At 46.7% G+C, this 20826-nt stretch overlaps 1 protein-coding gene across 7 annotated transcripts in view; it reads right to left on the bottom strand.

Annotated features, from left to right (window-relative positions):
* TAB2 (TGF-beta activated kinase 1 (MAP3K7) binding protein 2) overlaps positions 1-20826 on the bottom strand; it is a 164198-nt gene that overhangs the window by 95049 nt on the left and 48323 nt on the right. For 4 of the 7 annotated variants that reach the window (XM_029594060.1, XM_029594061.1, XM_029594062.1 and 1 more), the window contains exon 2: positions 20197-20361. In XM_029594060.1, the coding sequence (XP_029449920.1) occupies positions 20197-20298 (102 nt within the window). In that variant the 5' untranslated portion in view covers positions 20299-20361. Of the gene's footprint in view, positions 1-1184; positions 1275-8376; positions 8578-8877; positions 8901-20196; positions 20362-20826 lie in introns of those variants that run through there. The other 3 variants (XM_029594066.1, XM_029594064.1, XM_029594065.1) reach the window with 3 other exon arrangements.

Raw genomic sequence — 20826 nt, 5'->3', positions numbered from 1 at the left:
TTTCCCACTCCCTTGGGATTCGTCAGAATAGATTTACAGGAACTGTCTCTCCTGGAGACGCGGGGGGCCTTCTGAATTCAGCTGGGATTATTTTATACTCTTCCTTTGTCCCACTTCTTAGTGGTGTACCCCAAGGTTCTACTCTTTCTCTTGTACTCTTTAACTTACGGTATATCTTGCCCCTCTCGCCACAAATTCAAAGCTTGGGTTTCTCTGGGTATTTTTACGCTGACGACATTCAGATTCTTGCCAGCTTCAACCCAAATACTTCGAACACTTTTTCTGATTTCAATAACTGTTTATCCCGAATATCTGAATGGCTACTTTCATCTAAGCTTAAGGTAAATCCTCTTAAGTCTGAAGCTATTTGGTTTACTCATACTTCTAGTCCTTTTCCAGCTCTCATTATAGCAGGCTGTGCCATTCCAATTAAAATCACAATCACTACTTTAGATATTTTTTTGACAGTCAGCTCAATTTTTCTCACTGTATTTCCAAGGTCCTTAAGGCCGTATTTTATTTTAATTTTATTAGATTTATACGATGTCTTCGGCGCTATTTGGATAGTTTTGTTTTAAAAACTTTAACTCTTTGGTTCTCTTCAGACGAGACCATTGTAATGCACTATTTCATGGTCTCTCTCATAACTCAACTCAACTGACTTCATTGAGCACAGAACACTACTGCAAAGGTCTTTTTCAGTGCATCCAAATTTGACAAGTAACCCCTCTTCTGGGGGTTAGCTCCCTGTCTCTGGAACTCTTTACCCCTTAATATCAGACTTGATAACGAATTCTTGAAATTTAGAAAGACAAAGCTTAAGTCTCATCTTTTTATACTAGCCTTCCCTCATCTTAGTACTATTTGATCATTTCAATTTTGACTTGAATTATCATATCTTTGGTTACTTTTTACCTGTTTTGATATATTTTAGATTATATTCTACTTTAGTTTAATTTTGTGACTATATTTTATATTTTTCATAATTATTTTATGGGGGTTTTTTTCTTTTTAAGTGCCTTGTTTTTGTGATTTTTAATTAGTATGGATACAATTTAGATGATATTTTTGGTTAATTTTTAAATTTTAATATGTCAGCCCTGTTTAAATTTTGACTGTTCAACGTTTTGGTTTACAAATGTAATTAATTGCGATTAATCAAGCAATAATAAACAAATTCTTACCCAGCCCCAGCTGATCCATCCTCAAACAATTCCCCTGCCCTGAGAATCCTGCCCATAGAGCTCTTGCCCTCTGTGGGATTTAAGGTGGACCAGGCATCTAGTCTGGAACTGCACACACAAAAATAGGAAAAACAGGGTCACTCTGTCACATAACGCCCCCCCCCCCCCCCCCAAGCTTAGACCCATTGGTCCTTTACTACTCTCCCCGGATTCTATCCAGTGAGTAACACTCACCCAATCCCCTTCATTTGGACTCCCATCAGCTAGGCTTGGGGTCAGGGATCTAGGGGCAGACTCATCCCCACATATTAGGGTTACTCCGGACAACATTATTAGAATAACCTACTGCACCCTTTGCCCAGTGTCCACCCATAGTCCTTCATCTGAGTCTATTTATAGTTCCAGGTTCCACTTTCACCCTGGCAGGACTTCTTAGGACTGGCTGTGGGACTTGCAATGAGTTCTCTTCATTCATCTCTGCGGTGACTTGTGCCTTCTCTGCACCGTCATGATTAGCGCCCTCTGGCGACTCTACCGTGGCTCTTGCTGACTCATCAGTGCCATGCATTGGCTCTTTAGTCCCTCTCACCTGAAACTCCATAGCCTCTGTGGCCTCTTCAACTGGCCCCTTGGCAACACTTCTCTCAGGCTCCTCCATGCTGCCTTCCTCTGGCCACTTGATATGGCCTCTCGAAGGCCACTCATTACCGCCTTCTTCTGGACAGTCTATGTTGCTCTCTCTAGGGCTCTCATTGGAACCTCTCTCAGGGGTCTCCACAGCCCCTCACTCCAGGCTTTCCATGGCACTGTTTCTTGGCTCCCAGCAGTGTTTCCAACTATAAAATCATCCACTGGTTCCCTGAGAACGCACTGCCACATCTTCATTAGTACTTGGTCCATCTCTGCAGCTAACACCTGTATTTCTGTTACAATCTATAGCCATTCCTCTCTCTGGTAGATGGTCTATAAGAGCTAGGAAGCAGATACAAAATGTAGACCAGTCTTCTTAGTTGTAAGAGTATATTTATTGATGAGATCAAGGTTTAAACCATTAGAGCATAATAATCCAAAGCACCTGACTCTGTTTGAGTTTCGCCTACAAAGTGGGCTGCATCAGGGGCTAAAAAAAAAAAAAAAAAAAATAGAACAAAATTCAAATTAAATACACAATTGTATAAAATCTATACCTTCAATAGACAAATAAACCCTGTACAAGCACTTTTAAATAACACTAACATTAAAAACAAATTTTTATTATATGGTTATACAAAAACAATGTTAAAAATAAAGGCTAGAACAAAACAATTGCATATATTCAAGAAACAGAAGTCTTATGTATGAGATGAAACTTGCCAAGGAATAAAATATGAACTCAAATAGCCGGCGAGGATAACCAATAATTGTATGCATGTATTAGAGAAATTCAATGTATATAATTTAAACCAGTAAGGACTTAAGGAATAAGTCCTAACATCAATAGATTTATATATTAACTAAAAAATACCTTATTTATGAATTATAGTTATCTTATGCAGGCAGCTTTCTTTATTCAGACTGTGTGAATTCCTTAAATCAATATTTCTACAGAGAAAAACGATTGTAGAATTAATGCTCAAAAACAATATTTCACCATACATCTTGAAAAATCTTTATTTTATGTAAGGAAGAATGTGGTTCTGTACCTTTATCCATGGCAACATACATATCTTAACATTACATGTTTCACTATTGACCCAATTTGCAACAATTGAGCATCAGCCGTAAATATATTAATACCCTCAGTAAATGGTGCTACATTATTAACAGACTGATAGAAATCCATCAGATATCGTGGACCTTGCAAAAATCAATTCCAGCTATTTCAGCATTGTAAATTGTATAATTTAATCGGAAAAAGGAAGCGCCGATATATAAGACTTATGAACAATATGAGAAAAAACCAAATGCCGATATTAAATAACTCGCACGAAGTCTTAATTGTTAACCGAGACCATAGTCATTACTTCGCATACCATACATCATCTTGGCATGTCATCCATATTTTATTTAGAAAATAGTTATTAAATTATTTTAAAAAGAACATTATTTCCTTAGAGGACAAAGCCTCCAGAGCTGACTAATAGAGTGTGCATGACATGCCAAGATGATGTATGGTTGCGAAGTAAGCCTTTACTAATAACTTTGAAAAGTAATGATTATGATCTCAGTTAAAAATTAAGACTTCACGCGAGTTATTTAAGAACATAAGAACATAAATTGCCATACTGGGTCAAACCAATGGTCCATCAAGCCTAGCATCCTGTTTCCAACAGTGGCCAATCCAGGCTACAAGTGCCTGGCAAGTACCCAAAAACTAAGTATATCCTATGCTACTGATGCTAGTAATAGCAGTGCTATTTTCAGAGGGGCAGATTTTTAAAATTATGTGCGGGAGGTACATTTGTGCGTGCACAAATGTACACCCGATTTTATAACATGGGCGAGCTGGGCGCATGTTATAAAATCCAGGGTCGGCGCATGCAAGGGGGTGCACCTATGTGCACCTTGCGCGCACCGAGCTCTAGGGGAAGCCTGATGGCTTTCCCCGTTCCCTCCAAGGCCGCTCCGTGGGAGGGAACTTTTTTTTTGTTCCCCCCCCCCCACCTTTCCCTCCCTTCCCCTATCTAACCCACCCCCCAGCCCTACCTAAATCCCCCCCTACCTTATTTTGTTGAGTTACGCCTGCCTCTGTCAGGCGTAACTTGCACACGCCGGCTGTCACCCGGCGCGGAAGGCCCCCGACACAGACCGCTGTGTTGGGGCACTCGGCCACGCCCCCAGACCGACACCACGCCCCGGACACACCCACACCCCGCCCATTTTTGCAAACCCCAGGACATACGCGTGTCTCTGAGCTTGTGCGCGCCGCCGAGCCTATGCAAAATAGGCTTGGCGCCCACAGGGGGGGGGGTTTAGGGTTACGCGCATAACCCTTTTAAAATCCGCCCCAAGTCAACTTGATTAATAGCAGGTAATGGACTTCTCTTCTAAGAACTTACCCAAATCTTTTTAAAACCCAGCTACACTAACCACATCCCCTGGAAACAAATTCCAGAGTTTAATTGTGCACTGAGTGAAAAAGAATTTTCTCCAATTAGTTTTAAATTTGCTACATGCTAATGTAATATCGGCATTTGTTTTTTCTCATATTGTTCATAAGTCTTATATAATCAGCGCTTCCTTTTTCTGATTAAATTATACAATTTACAAAGCTGCAATAACTGGAATTGATTTATACAAGGTCCACGATATCCGACACATTGCTATCAATCTGTTAATAATGTAGCACCACTAACCGTGCTCAATTGTTGCAACTTGTGACAATAGTGAAACATTATGTTAAGATATGTATGTGCCATGGATGAAGGTACAGAACTGCATTCTTCCTTACATAAAGATTTTGAAAGATATATGGTGAATATTGTTTTTGAGCATTAATTCTACAATCATTGTTTCTCTGTCGACATTGAATTAAGGAATTCACACAGTCTGAATAAAGAAAGCTGGGGGACTAAGGTGGAGGAGAGGAGGTTCACAGGAAGCCTACCTGGTAACCAATGGACTTTGATGAGACTTAATTAAAAAAAGAACCAGTTGAAGTCCTGAGCCGTTCAAGGACGTCATCTTCCAGGGGCCGCGGGACCTTTAAATCCCACGGCAGTGCACGCGGCTTAGACTGGATTAAACTGCCTTTGATTGAATTTGCCTTATTGATTTACATGGGTAGTAAAAGGAAGGCAAAGATTGTCACCTCATCTCCAGCCGCCTATTGGATTGGCTCAATGGAGGACTGCGTTCGAGACATGTTGGATGTCTCTTTGAGTCCGGGCAACGGCCCAACACCTCCTCAACCTCCAGGTGTAACAGAGAGGGAAAGTTCCATTGAAAGTGATCGAGAATTACATTCTCCATCGGTGAAATTTGCTGTAACATCCTGCTGGAATTTGCAACATCAAGAAGTAGAGAATGGAACCCCCATTCTAGGCATTGGAAGCTCCCAGGTGAACTCTGTAGATTCATCCAATGTTACACTGGGAGATTTATAGAGAATGCTGGTTAAACTTGCCTCAAATGTATCACAGGTGAACTCTTCTCTTTCTTCTTTAATGAATGTTAATAGATTGACTATTCAAGATCAGGGAAAAAGATTGAGTGAGATGGAATTATCTGTTAAAATTTTATCAACGAAAGTTCAGAATATTCAGAATGCTGAAAGTATGCATATAACTGTTAGTCTGATGTTACATACATAGGGCCAGATTTTTAAAGGAGCACGCGCGGGGTACATTTGTGCGCACTACCCGGCACGCACAAATGTACACCCGATTTTATAACATGCGTGCGCTGCCGAGCGCATGTTATAAAATCCAGGGTTGGCGCGCGCAAGGGGATGCACACACTTGTGCACCTTGCGCGCGCCGAGCCCAAGGGGAGCCCCGATGGCTTTCCCAGTTTCCTCCAAGGCCGCTCCGATTTTTTTCGATCCTCCCACCTTTCCCTCCCTTTCCCTAACACCCCCCCCCCCCCCGGCCCTACCTAAATCCCCGCCCCTACCTTATTTGACGGAGTTACGCCTGCCACTGGATCGCCCCGGATTGCCGCCACGCCCACGTCTCGTCCCTTTTTCGAAGCCCCGGGACATGCATGCGCCGCCAAGGCTATGCAAAATAGGCTCGGTGTGCGCAGGGGTAGGTTTTCGGGGGTTACCCGCATATATTACACGCGTAACCCTTTGAAAATCTACCCCCATAGTTGGACAATATTGAAAATTTGATAAGAATTAAAATCTTACGTTTTGTAAATTTTCCAATAACAAGATTGTTATCTCCTTACGAAATGTTTAGGAAGTTTTTACGGAAAAATCTAGCATATGAAGAAAATGAAATTCCATCCATATCTAAAATATTTTATTTTTCTACCCAGCCAAATAATCCAGCAGGTAGGGTAGAGGAGAGTAGCCCAGGTATATCAACATTCCTTGAAGAATCTACTGATATTACAAATAAAAGAGCAACATTGTTTCTTTTTCCTTGGAAAAAGAGAATGAAGTTGTATTTGAAAAATCTTTTAAAAACAAGGATCTACTTTTCTGTGGTCAGAAAATATGTTTTCCCTGATGTCTCCAAGCCTACTCAGGCTCGTAGAAGGCATTTCTTAGCTTTGAAAAGTAAAACTCTAGAGATTGGGGCCACCTTTTATTTGAAATTTCCGTGCAGATGTTTTATAAATTTTCAAGGCAAGAAGTTTATTTTTTCTGAATCATCCCACCTTGAAACTTTCCTAATCGATAAAACTGAGGTTAAATTGGGTAAAGTAACAGCAGACGAGTAGGGCCTCAAAGTAAAATAGATTAACCACCTTTCCTCTGGTTTACTGTTGCCTATGTTTTTTCTTTTTTGGTCCCCCTAATTATAAGGATCTTATGAGACAAGTAAGGTTTATTTTAAACTTTTTGCCTTATGGATTAATGTGAATTGAACACAAGTTTGCTTATATTATGTACTGTAATATGTTTCATGTTGTAATAAAAAAATATTTAATAAAGAGAAAATTATAAAAAAATAAAGAAAGCTGTCCACATAATATAACTAGAATTCATAAATAAAGTAGTTTTTTTAGTTAATATATACATCTATTGATGTTAGGGAATAAACAGTATATATTTTTTTTTGTTCATTTCACTTCCCTTATTCCTTAAGTCTTTACTGGTTTAAATTATATACATTGAATTTCTCTACTGCATGCATATAATTATTGGTTATCCTCTCCGGCTATTTGATTTCATATTTTATTCCTTGACAAGTTTCACATCATCCAAAAGACTTCAGTGTTCTATTTCTTGAATATATGCAGTTTTTTGTTTCTATCCATTATTTTTAACATTGTTTTTTTATAACATATAACAACATTTTTTTTATTGTGAGTGTTATTTAAAAGTGCTTGTACAGGGTTTATTTATCTATTGATTTTATACAATTGTGTATTTGATTTGAATTTGGTTTTATTTATTTTTTGTAGCCCCTGATGCATTTTGTAGGCGAAACTTGGCCAGAGTCAGATGCTTTGGATTATTATGCTCTAATTGTTTAAACCTTGATACTATTATCAATAAATATACTCTTACAACTAAGACGATTGGTCTACGTTTTTTATCTGCTTTCTGGCCATTCCTCTTTCTGGGCATCTATAGCATCTGGGAGTAGCTTCTCTGGCCTCACTCGCCTAGTTGGCCTTTCCATCTGACAAACCTCCAGTCTCAGGTTCTCCTTCTCATCTGGCTCTTAAGACCGGGGAACTACCACTATGCAGACGTACATAGCTATGCAATTCTTTAAAACTCTTTGGCTTTTTTTTTCTTCTTTTACCTGCACTGCAGTACACCCACTAGATCCAGACTAGGTTTTCAGTAGTACTGCTTAGGCTCGTGACAGCTGAAATCCTTGCTGTAGAGTAACTTGCTTACTTCTGGAAAGACACACAGCACTCACAGCCAACTCTGGCAGCTTTTTCAAGGGCCACACCCTCTTTCCAGCCATAGTGTTCAACTGCTTTTCTCTCTCTCTTTTTCACTTTAAAGGAAAAAAAAGCAAAAAAAAACCCCTGCCCTCACCAGCACTAACTACATTCTGTAGCAGTCCTAACTTCAGACGGAACTTTTCTCCTTAGCCTGTAAAGACAAAAACCAAATCATGCCTCCAGGCCTCATAGACCACTCTCTGGTTTAAAGGGAGTTAACATTTTTTTTTCTTCTGTGCTCTTCTATGAGCCAGCAAGCTTTTACTGTCAGTGCTCTGAAACCCTAGCAGCACTGTTCTTCTCTCCCAGGCCCTTTTCTTAGGTAAGGCTAGACAAACATTTCCTCTTTATTTCTATGCGCTCCCTGAGCCACACAAACTGTGGCTGCCTACTCCTTGAGCAGCGCTTTGCCTCCAACCTCTTGACAGGCCACATGACAAACTTCAAATCACAGTCCTCTCTTGGGGACTTGGGGTTTTTTCTGTGCCAAGTTTTAGAAAAAATTCACTGAGCTGACACTATATGTGAGGGTCACCGAGCAAATCACCATAGCTGGAGCAGAAAACCAGACTGACTCCAGCCTTTTCAAATCCACGTTCACTTTAACAGTACTTCAACAATAAGAATGACTGCCTACCTTTGCAGTACACTTTCCACTCCCTTGCGTTTTGACAGAATAGATTTACAGGAGCTACCTCTCCTGGAGATGTGAGAGCCTCCTGAACTCAGCTGGGCTTATGCTCTTATCCTGCTCCAGCTGGTCCCTGACCATCAGGGTCCTGCCCACAGAGCTCTCTCCCTCTGGGGGATTTAAGATGGACCAGGCATCTAGCCTGGTCTTGCACACACAAAAAGGGGAAAAACAAGGTCACTCCATCAAAGGGTATAAGAAATTTTGTGACATTTTGAATGCTTTATTGTCATTGATTAAAATAAATTTTAAACACAGAAACAGATTTCCAGTACTAAGACTTGAAAACCATTACATTTCAATTTAGATACTGAAGCAAATATATTGTGTGCTTGATTCTAAAGGAAAAGTTAGCAACCCCCTCAATTACAGGGATCATATTGAGTTTACAGAAAATCAAGTTTGTGTTTAATTTTCATAGCAATGAAACTGTGCAAGAATCAGTACCTTTAGAGTTGGACTTTCTCAATCTGGTCATGGAAGATTATCCAAACAAAAAAGGAACAGTGAGAACAAAATTAATAATAGCAAAACATGTACACAAATTGTTTATATGAAGGGTGTCAGCAAGCCAGGCAAGCGAGTAAGATCACCTAAAACTGGTGGTAGCCCGGACCTCTCTATCATTTACCCAAACAATATGAATGTAGTATAGTTGTAGACTTTCTTTTTTAAGCACTTTTTAACTACAAATAAAAATGCCTACAGGCAAAAGCTTTAGAGAAATCAACGTCATAAAAGAAAAAACAAAACCACATGGAAAATCAATACATTTCATTTTCAGTTATCCAAAATATGCAAATCTTCCTAATTATCAGAATAAAGCACTATATTAGAGCAGTTGGAAATATTATTTTGTCAAAAGATTTTAAATGTGATGTTTCTGTATCGCCAAATTCAAGTGGTATAAAAGTATGTTCAGACTAAATACAAAATGATAAATAAGTTGTTCATCAATAGAATACTTGACAAAATTACTCATTTATAATTAAAAACTACCATGAATTGGCCTGCTATTCAGCTCCCATGCAAGCAGAGGTCATCAGTGGGTCTTGTTCACAGCTGTCCTATTGCTGATCACATGTGGAAGCAACTCCAGGCCTACTTAACCCAGCCTATCCATTTGCTTGTTGCCTCTTTATCAAGATACCTCGGCTCCTTAACCTGGCCACCTTTGTCTTACTATTCTGCCTTGCCTTGCGGTCTATTGTGGCCTCCTGCCTTGCCTTGTGATCTATTGTGGCCTCCTGCCTTGCCTTGTGATCTATTGTGGCCTCCTGCCTTGCCATGTGGTCTATTGTGGCCTCCTGCCTTGCCTTGTGGACTAACTTGGCCACCTGTCTTGCTCTGCAGCCTTTCTAGGCCATCTGGTCTTGCTCTGCGGCTTTTCCAGGCCTTCTGTTCTTGCTCTGCGGCCTCTCTAGGCCTACCTGTTGTGCTCAGTTCCCTCTTGGATGTTTCCATCCTGCTATGTGGCCTTCTAGGTTTGCCTAACCAGCCTTGTGCCCAATTTGGGTTCTTCTTGTTTATTGTTGGCTGTCTAGTCCTGTCCTTCTCCAGCCCTTGTCTAGTCCAGTTCTGGTCTAGCCCTGCCTAATCCAGTCCCTTGCATGCTATCCCAGGCTTTGCCCTTGCCTGTGGTCCAAGCCCACCCTTGATTCCAGCCTTCTCACTAGCATTGCCTGTATTAAGCTCACAGCCTGTGCTTTGTTCTGGCTCTCAGTCTGTTCCAGCTCCCAGCCTGTGATGTGTTCCAGCACCAGCCATGTTTCTGGATAAGTCCTGCCGGCCACCAGAACCCAAGGGTTCCGCCTGCAGGGAAGCTGGCTGGTATAGGCAGAAGACCCAGTTCGGCCCTGCCCCCAAGCCTGGACTTATTCCTGCTGGGGGAAATCCTAACCCAGCCTGCCTGCCCTGTGACAGAATGAAGAGGCTGTGACCCCTCTGGAGTAGGACCAGGATTTGCTGCCTGTTTCATAAGTCTGGTAAGTCAGGGAAAATGTTTTCCAATCCTGTGATAACTCCTGCTCCCAAGCTACAAGCACCAGTGTATGCCAGCACATAATCTGCTAAGGGAATCCCCTATCAGCCTGGTAAACTAAGAACAAATTGTATCTTTCTTTATTTTTGTAACCTGTCTCAGTGTTAGAACCCACCACCATTTCTTGAATGCACAAAGTGTTGATCTTTTAATCTTGCCTGTTATAGGTATGAGGGGTGCAAAATTGTGACACCAGTGGATGCAGAGGCCTATCCACCTTGTCATATACCCAAACTGAATTCCAGTATAAAAAACTCCAGACTCTGACAGCATAAGATTTGCCTCTCAAAAAATAACCGGCACAGACTACTTGAAAATCACAGCTAATACAGCCACAATTTGCCATAGTAATTTAAACTCTATACCGTTAAGGTATGCAATACTTCTTTGTTTCTTCTGCCCCGTGATAGATGGCAGAGTTTCTGAGGCAGAAAGTGCAGTTGCTTACCTGTAACAGGTGTTCTCCTAGGACAGCAGGATGTTAGTCCTCACATGTAGGTGACATCATCCGATAGAGCCTGGCATAAAAAACTTTTGTCAAAGTTTCTAGAAGCTTTGACCAGCACACTGAGCATGCCCAGCATGCCGCTCTCTGCACGTCCACGCGAAGACCCCTTCAGTCTCGTAACATAGATGAAAATACGAGCAAATAAAACAACAAACCGGAAGGAAAACCCAACTCCATAGGGAGGCGGGCGGAATTCCTGAGGACTAACATCCTGCTATCCTAGGAGAACACCTGATACAGGTAAAGCAACTGCGCTTTCTCCTAGGACAAGCAGGATGGTAGTCCTCACATGTGGGTGAATACCAAGCTCCAGACTGTCCATGTTAACAGGAGAGACCAAGAGTGACCTAATTAGGTGCCAATGGCCACAACTATGGCGCTGTGGGTCAGTGGGGACAGTCTGGTTCCCACAAGAGGCATGAACAGGAAGAGTTGGGTTCAAGTCTGGAACAGGTTGCGCAGGATAGATTGACCGAAGGCACTGTCCTGACACCCATCTTTATCCAAGCAGCAATGAGCCGCAAACATATGAAGAGAACACCAGGTTGCAGCTCAGCAAATTTTGACAATGGGGACTGCTCGCATATGAGCCACAGACGTCGCTCTAGCCCACACATAGTGAGCCTTAACTCTGCCGGCTAACAGAAGGCCTGCCTGTGCATAGCAGAAGGCGAGGCAATCCACCAGCCAGTTAGACAAGGTCTGTTTACCCTCTGCCGTTCCCAGCCTGTTGGTATCAAAGGACACAAAGAGCTGAGTGGACTGCCTGTGGCTGGCTGTGCGATCTAAATGAAAGCCAAGGCCCTTTTACAGTCCAAGTTATGAAGAGCCCACTCCCCTGGGTGGGAATGAGGCCTCAGAAAGAAGGTGGGAAAAACGATGGACTGATTAAGGTGGAAATCAGTCACAACCTCGGGCAGAAAATTCGGATGCGTATGCAAGACCATACGATTGTGGAAGAACCTCATGTATGGCGGGTACGTAACAAGAGCCTGAAGCTCACTGACACTACGAGCCAAAGTAATCGCCACCAGGAATATAACTTTCCAGGTGAGGAACTTCAGATCGCAGGATTGCAGCAGCTCAAAGGGAGGGAGCATGAACCGTGCCAGGACAATGTTGAGGTCCCAGGATGCAACAAGAGACCGAAGAGAGGGCTTCAGCTGGAGGAGGCCCTGCATGAAATGGCCTACTAAAGGTTACACTGAAACAAGCGTGCCAGCGACACCTCGATGGTACGCACTGACAGCGCTAAGGTGAACCCTGACCGAGCTGGTCTGAAGCCCAGACTCGCAGGCCGATTCAGAAAAACGCGGGGGAGAGCTGGCGAGCGCCCACATAGGCCACTCTCTTGGGCACGCGATTCAGGAGGGTGGCCTATGCAAATTAGGGCCCGCGGTAAAAGGAGTGGCGGCTGTCAGCGGGTTTGACAGTCGATGCTCAATTTTGCTGGCGTCTGTTCTCAATCCCGCTGACAGCCACGGGTTCGGAAAACGGACGCTGGCATAATTGAGCGTCTGTCTTCTGACCCGCCATGATATGAAGTCGGAGGGTGCACAGAAAAGCAATTTTTACTTCTTTTCTGTGCACTTCCCCGGCGCCGGCAGGCGTTAATTTCTGAATGTAAAATGTGCAGCTTGGCTGCACATTTTACTTTCTGTATCGCGCGGGAATAACTAATAGGGCCATCAACATGCATTTGCGTTTTGAGGGGGTTGGATGCGCGTTTTCGACGCACTATTACCCCTTACTGAATAAGGGGTAAAGCTAGCACATCGAAAATGCGCGTCCAAATGCGGGTTAACAGTGCGCTCCACTGGAGAGCACTGTACTGTATCAGCCTGTCGGAGAGGTACCACAGATAGTCCAACAGCTGGGGAAGGGGGCATGAGAAGTGATCCAAGTCATGCTCTGCACACCAAATGGAAAATCTTTTCTACTTGAAGCTGTAGGACTTCCTGGTGGAAGGATTCTGAGATGCCACCAGTACCTGGGAGAAACAGGCCGAGAACACCAAGGCCTGAAGGACTACACGCTCAACAGCCAAGTCGTCAGCGCCAATACTCGGAGGTTCAGATGGCACAGGGCACCCTGATTCTCCGAGATGAGATTGGGCGCTGTCCCCAGCCAGATGGGGGCCCACACCGACAGATTCTGCAGAAGCAGGAACAAGATCTGTCGGGGCCAAAACGGCACCACAAGGATCATGATACCTCTTGTCCTGTTGAAGCTTCAGCAGTGTCTTCAAGAGGAGTGGTAGAGGAGGGTACGCATACAGCAGGCCCTTCCCCCAGTGAAGGGAGAAAGCATCGCAGGCCGGATGTCTGCCCCCTGACCACAGGGAGCAGAACCTGCTCACCTTGTAGTTGTGTGGGGAGGTGTAAAAGCCCACATCCGGCTTACTCCATCGACGAAAAGAGCTCACTCACTACCACTGGTTTGAGGGACCACTCATGTGGCTGGAAGGAGCAGCTTAAGCGGTCCACCAGCACGTTCAGATGTCCTGGCAGGTATGTCGCTCAAAGAGACATCCCCTGTGACAGGGCCCAGGTCCATACTTGCACCGCCTCGTGACAGAGAAGGAATGAGCCTGTGCCGCCCTGTTGGTTGATATACTATATCACTACTTAGTTGTCCGTCCGGATCAGGACTTCCTTACGTGTCAACTGGTCTCTGAACACCTACAAGGTGTAACGGATCACCCAAAGCTCCAGAAAGTTTATTTGACAGCAGGCTTCAGAGGTGGTCCAGAGACCCTGCGTGTGGATGCCGTCCACATGGGCTCCCCAGCCCTGAGGAGAGGCGTTGGTGGTGAGGATCACCTGAGACAGCAGTTTGGAAGGGAAGTCCCCTCTCCAAGTTGGAGATCTACCAGGACAGAGCCACTCACAGAGTGTCTCGAGATCCTCGGAGGCAAGTTGCCTTTGCAATCACAAGGTCCACTGAGCCCTTCCCGCATGCACAGGCAGGCAAGAGGGGTGACATGGATGGAAGCCACCATGTGGCCCAGCAAACGGAGCAGAAGGCGGGTGGATACCTGCCGGCTGTTGCGGACAAAGGCTGCCAAGCGAGGCAAGGGTGAGAGCCCTATTCCGGGGCAGAAATACTTTTGCCTGCGTCGTGCCAGCCTGGCCTCTATGAAGTCCAGCTGAGGAGATGGGCAGAGGTGAGACTTGAGGTAGTTGATAACAAACCCCAAGGCTTGTAGCTTCTGCACTTTCAGGGCTAGAGCGTTCAAGGCTCCTACGTGGGAATCGCTCTTTATCAGCCAGTCGTCTAGATACGGGAAAACATGCACCACCACCACCGCCAGGCATTTGGTGAAGAAGCGGGGGGCTGAGGCCAACCCGAAAGGCAGCACCCTGTACTGGTTATGGGCGTTCCTAACCACAAAGCAGAGATACTTTCTGTGGTCGTGAAAAATGGCTATGTGAGCGTAAGCCTCCTTGGAGCAAAGCCAATCTCCTCTTTTGACGAGGGGGGGATCAGCGTACCCAGTGAGACCATCTTGAACTTCTCTCTTACGAGAAACTTGCTCAAAGCCCTGAAGACAAGGATGGGGTACAAGCCACATCGGAATAAAAAATTACCTCGAATAGGACCCTCGGCCCTGCTGGAGGCGAGGGACCGGCTCTACTGTGCTTGCTACAAGGAGGGAGAGTTTTGTTTGAAGTATGACCTGCTGGGCGGACGAAAGCCATGATGGACATGGGGGAGAGGTCTCTGGGAGCCAACTGAAGTTGAGACGATACCCCTGACGAATGATGCCAAGGACCCAATGGTCTGACGTAACATCCTCCCAGCGATGGGCGAAGCTTAGGAGCCTGCATCCTACTGGGGGATTCGATGTCATGGGTATGCTCGACTTGACTTTTGCTACCTCACCACCAGCCCTTAGCCGGGGCTTGCTGGGGCATGGGCTGGGGTCTGGGCGCTCGCTGCTAGCGAGGGCAGCCCCTGGAGCTGGTGCGTGGCAGACACGCCTGGGCAGCAGGAGGATAATACTTCCTCTGCCTGTAGAAGGGCTTCCGTGATCCTGGCCTGGAGGATTTCCTGGCTGAAGACGGGGTAGCAGAGGCGCTGGCGGAAAGCTGTTGAAGGGTGTCATGGTGATCCTTCAATTGCGCTACTGAATCCCGGATCTTATCCCCAAAGAGGTTTTCACCTGTGCAGGGGAGGTCAGCTAGCCTTTCCTGCACCTTCAGATGGAGGTCGGAAGCTCTGAGCTAGGCCATTCTGCAGGCACTGAAACCCAAAGTGGCAACGCAGGCCGCTGTCTCAAAGACATCATAGGTGGAACGCACCTCATGCTTGCCAGCTTCTAGACCCAGTAGGACGATGGCTGAGAGTGCCTCTTGCTGCTTTTGAGGCAAGCCCTCTGCAGGTCCTGGATCTGTTTCCAGAGGTTCCAGTTGTACTGGGTCATGTATAGCTGGTAGGTGGCAATACGGGCAACCAGCATAGCGCCCTGGAAAACCCTCCTGCCCAAAGTATCAAGATCCCTATGCTCCCGCCCCGGGAGAGTGCCGAGCCTTCTCCAGGGCTAACTCAACGACCACCGACTGGTCGGGGAGGTGCCACCTCTCAAACCCCACGGCTTGCTGCACCAAATAGGTGGCATCAGCCTGTTGACCAGGGGAGATAGAAACAGGGTGCTCCCACATCCTCCGGAGGAGGTACTTGAAGATATCGTGGATGGGAACCGCCTCGAATTCCTTAGGAGCATTGACAAACTGGAGTGCTTCCAGCATCTTATGTTGTGCATTCTCCTCCATGAGCAACTGAAAACAAATGGCTTCAGCCATGGCCCTGACAAACCCCTCAAAGGACAGATCCTCAGGGGGCGATCGGTGGGGAGGGCTCTGAAAAGGGGGTTGTCCGAATAATCTGAGGACAACTCCATGAAATCATCCCCCAAGGGTCGTAATGGCCTTCCTCCTCACTAGGGCCAGCGTGACGCGGACGAGGCCTGAAAGGGGCATCAGCCCTGGGCTCCGATGGCTTCTGAGGCCTTGAGGGCACAGCAGGAATCTACGGTTCCTCTGGCATCGAAGGGACCAGAGGCCATGGGAGGCCGGAAGGACCCGGCAGGGACTCGGGGAACCGTGGTCTGGGGAACACGGTACTAGCCGTATCTTCCTCCTTGGAGGACCCGAAGATCGGGATTGCACTGGTGGGGGGCATTGGTGGTCATTGGGGAACCGAAGGCCCCTTGGGCACCAGTTGCTTCGGTAGGGCGCCTAAAAGGATGTCCAGATGCTCCAGCAGAGGTGCTAAAGTCGACAGCGGAGACTCAGGCACTGGTATGGGGGACGGTGGCACTGGCAGATCAATGTTCTGAAGTGCCTTGAGCACCGTGGATTGCACCCTGTGATCCAGCTCCTCCTGAAAGTCTGGTGTAGCCAGGACTAAGGGAGGGGGATGAGGTGTCACCGGCTCTTCCTTGGGTCTCCGAGGTGGCACAGTGCCCGGCACAGATATCGGTGGGGAATGCCTGTGACTCCTGGGGCCCTTGGAGGATAGGGCCTCTGATGGTTGATGTCGCTTTGGTGGCTGTCTGGCAGCCACTAGTGCCACACTGGAACCGGAGCGTGCGCCGACAGTGACAGACAGCGATACTTGCGGGATCTCCTACAGTGCTCGGCCTGGTCTTTCCCCGGTGCCGAGGAGACAGAGGACCCTGATGTCTGGGAGAGCAGTGAAATCACCAAGGATCTATCACTGTTCCCTCGATCCTTTGAAGAGCTAGCGAGAGGAATGGTGAGCGGGAGCGTATCGAGAGGCACCCCGTGACCTCTCGGCATCGAGGGTTCCGACGCAGGAGTGGAGGGAGCAGACTCTGAAGAACCGAAAAGCTTCTCCATCTTATCAAGACCTTTGGGAGTCATCTGGTCACACAGACGTCCTGCGAGGCCCCCAGGCAAAGGATGTGGCTCCGTGATGGACATGGTCCGCGGGCAACAATGAAAGCCAGTCGATGTCATGAAAAAACACCCAGCATGCAGTCGATGACTGGTGGTCACCGTGAGGTGCAGCATAGGGAATTGACCACAAGTTGAAAAAGGCAAAAATAACCCATGGCACCGAGGAGGCAATGACCTCAAAGGAGGACTTGGCAAGGAAAAACCAGGAAAAAAACTAGATACTGTAGAGAAAAATAAGAAAATAGAGGAGCTCCACGAACCACGAGGTAACTGCACCACAGAAAAGAAGAGACTGAAGGGGGACCTCGTGTGGATGAGTGGATAGCGGATAGACTCTGGCTCAGCAGCTCAGCACCAGAGAGACGCCGTTCCAGTAGTCCAGTGCCAGAGTGACGCTGATTCATCAGTTCAACGCCAGAGAGATGCTGGCACAGCCACCCAATACCAGAGAGATTCTAGTCCAGTACTTCAGCACTCAATTGACATTGATCCAGTATGTCAGCTCCAGAGAGGATCTGGCCCAATGCTACATTGCCAGAGAGACCATGATCCAGAGTTATGGTGCCAGAGAGACCATGATCCAGTGCTTTGGTACCAGGGAAACCCTGATCCAGCTACCCAGCACCCAAGTCTGAGAGAGACCCTGAGTCAGCAGCCCAGTCTCAAAAACACTCTGCTCCAGCACCTCAGATTCAAAAAGATTCTAGTCCAGCATGGCATCTCCAAGCGACCTCCCAGGACCTGTATTACGTTGACTGTGACCCCAGGGAGCCAAATACCTGCTCACTAGATACCTAAAGATCCTGTCTTGAACAATCAATCTACTGGCCACAACTCCCAGGGCAAATGGGACCCAGGATGAGGGGGAGGGTACTGTCAGAATTTGGCCTGCTATGAAGCACACCCCCCCCCCCCCCACCAGAGGTCATCAGCGAGCCTTGTTCACAGCCACTCTAGCACTTTATTGCTGATCCCATAGGGCGATGACTGCAGGCCTCCTTAACCTAGTCTGTCCAATCCCTTGGTGCCTCTTCACCTCGGCTCATTGATCTGGCCATCCTTCCCTTGCTATTCTGCCTCACCTTGTGGCCTATCATGGCTTTCTGCCTTACTCTGTGGCCTATCTTCACCTCCTGCCTTGCTCTGCACCTTTCTAGGCCTTCTGGCCTTGCTCTGTGGCATTCCAGGCCTCTGCTGTACTCCGTGCCCTCTTGGACTTTTCCATCCTGCCTTGCGGCCTTCTAAGTTGGTCTAGCCAGCTTTGTGCCCCATTTGGGGTCGTCTTCTTTATTGTTGCCTACGTCCAGTCCTTGTCTAATCTTATCCTTGTCCAGACCTTGTCTAGTCCTGTCCAGCCCAGTCCTTGAATGATATCCCAGGTCTTGCTCTTGCCTCTGGTCCAAGACTGCCCCTGATTCCAGCCTTGTCTCCAGCCTTGGCTGTATCCAGATCACTGCTTGTGCTTTGTTCCGGCTCCCAGCCCGTGACGTGTTCCGGCTCCCAGCCCGTGACGTGTTCCGGCTCCCAGCCCGTGACGTGTTCCGGCTCCCAGCCCGTGACGTGTTCCGGCTCCCAGCCCGTGACGTGTTCCGGCTCCCAGCCCGTGACGTGTTCCGGCTCCCAGCCCGTGACGTGTTCCGGCTCCCAGCCCGTGACGTGTTCCGGCTCCCAGCCATGCTTCTGGATAAGTCCTGCCGGCCACTAGAACACAAAGGCTCAAACTGCGGGGGAGGTGGCTGGTACAGGTAGAAAACCCAGTCTGGCCCTACTCCTGCTGGAGGAAATCCCAGGCCAGTCTGCTTGCCTGCCTCATGACAGCTACAAGGACATGCTACTCAACTTAGTAATTATTTGGAGACTAAAGACCTAAAATATCTATAAACATTCAGAAATTTTTTAAATCAATGGTACATTAGAATAAAATCTAGCTAGATTTTTGCAGAAACAATTTCTTTTTAAAAATGTACCATAATGGAATAGTAGAACTCCACTGAAAATTGTTTCTGATGTCCAAATAGATTAGTACTTTGTGCTAAACACAAGAAAAAAGCCCAGTGGAAACCTTCTATTCTTACTACAGGCCAATACAGTAAAGTGCGGCCGCGGTTACCCTGCTTCTAACCCGCTTTCTACTCACAATTTGGCCGCGTTAGTCCTACCTGCGATTCACTATCCCTTTTAACCCATCCTTACCGCCTCTTTAAATCTACGGGTAACCCTTTCTGCCCGCGGCATGTATATGAGATGTAAACGATCGGATTAGCTATTCCCTCCCATACAGTTAACGCGCGCCCCGATTATCGCTTTTTAAACCTGCAGTTTTGCCGCGCGTTTAAACTGCTAATTTACCGCCTACCCCTACCCCTGTGTTAGTGTGGAGCGTCAGGCAAGCCGAGACGAAATTTCACGGGCCACAGAGCAGCTCCAGCCAGCCCCGCTTCACTGCCTGACCCCCTAACTCCCCGGGACAAGACCGAAGTGAATCGGGCAAACTTTCTGCCAGCCCCCGCTCACCTGCCCTGGCCGCACCCATCTCCCGCGCTGACAGCTCCGGAGCAGCCCCAGCCAGCCCCGCTTCACTGTCTGACCCCCTAACCCCTCGGACGTCGCACGCCGTGACCTGAGCGCCCAGCCGGATGTCCGAGGTCATGGTGTGCACTCCTTACATTTTAGAGAATAGGGAGCCATGGGGAGCGCCCGATCCGCCCCAGGCTGCTGAAGCCGCTCTCGCCACCGGCTGTCCCTGGGAGGAGGGGAGAGAGGACTGGGGCTGCTCCAGAGCTGTCAGCGCGGGAGATGGACGCGGCCAGGGCAGGTGAGCAGGGGTTGGCGGAAAGTTTGCCTGATTCACTTCGGTCTTGTCCCGGGGAGTTAGGGGGTCAGGCAGTGAAGCGGGGCTGGCTGGGGCTGCTCCGGAGCTGTCAGTGCGGCAGATGGACGGGGCCAGGGCAGGTGAGCGGGGGCCAGTCAGCCTTTCTCCTGTATCCACTTCCTGGTACCTGTCATTTCAAATATCATTTGAAATGACAGGTACCAGCGCACCCAGGATACTGTATAGGCGCTGTATAGCGCCTATACAGTAAAATGGATTGTGCTTCCTGGACACGCGTTGGACGCGGCTTGCATTTGCATGCCATTTAAATACAGTATCGAGAGGTATGTGTTTCAAACTGTGCGTGCGGCAAACGCGGGTGCGCCCAGCACTAACGCACCCCGTTCTACTGCACCTTACTGTATCGGCCCGTAAGAAGCTAAAACGTAACATATACAGAATACAGAAATTAAACACTAACCTGTTGCATGCATCTGGACACAACAACTACAGGTACCTCAGGAAATTTTTGTCGCAGGTCATTTAAAACCTGAAAATCAATTTGTGGGCTTCCTTGGGCCATTCGTATATTGCCTGGTCAGAACTGTTGTTCAGTGGAGGCCGTACTCTTCTGTCCAAGCATTTTCTGTTGAAGGGGGGAGAAAACAGTACAATGTTTATAAATGTTCCTTCTTCTGAATTAAATGTACTTTTCCAACTTTATCTCCATCACAAGAAGAATCACCAAAACTATCTAGGTCTTCAAAACATTAAGAGTGGATTCAGTTTCAATAACTGTAAGGCGTTCACATAAAATATATACAGTAAAAGCAATAACAGGTGATGACAGGGTGCTAAGATGAGATTAAGCCTCATGAAGCCTACAATTATTGACCTGGAAAAAGTACTTAAATATAATTTCTGTGAAGGAATTTCTTTTGTGTAGTTTTACTACTAGGTCACCAGAAAATACTTGCCTTTCGAGAAAAGTTAGCTCTGTATAATTAAGGATCTCCATTTTCAGTTTTCATTTTTACTTGGAATCCCAATGTTATATATAAAAAAAAAAAAATCAGAGGAAAAATGACTCTCTCACTGATTTTTCTTGTTT

Source organism: Rhinatrema bivittatum, chromosome 3, assembly GCF_901001135.1.
Source record: "Rhinatrema bivittatum chromosome 3, aRhiBiv1.1, whole genome shotgun sequence".
Classification (NCBI taxonomy): domain Eukaryota; kingdom Metazoa; phylum Chordata; class Amphibia; order Gymnophiona; family Rhinatrematidae; genus Rhinatrema; species Rhinatrema bivittatum.
This window is presented reverse-complemented; position numbering and strand designations above follow the sequence as displayed.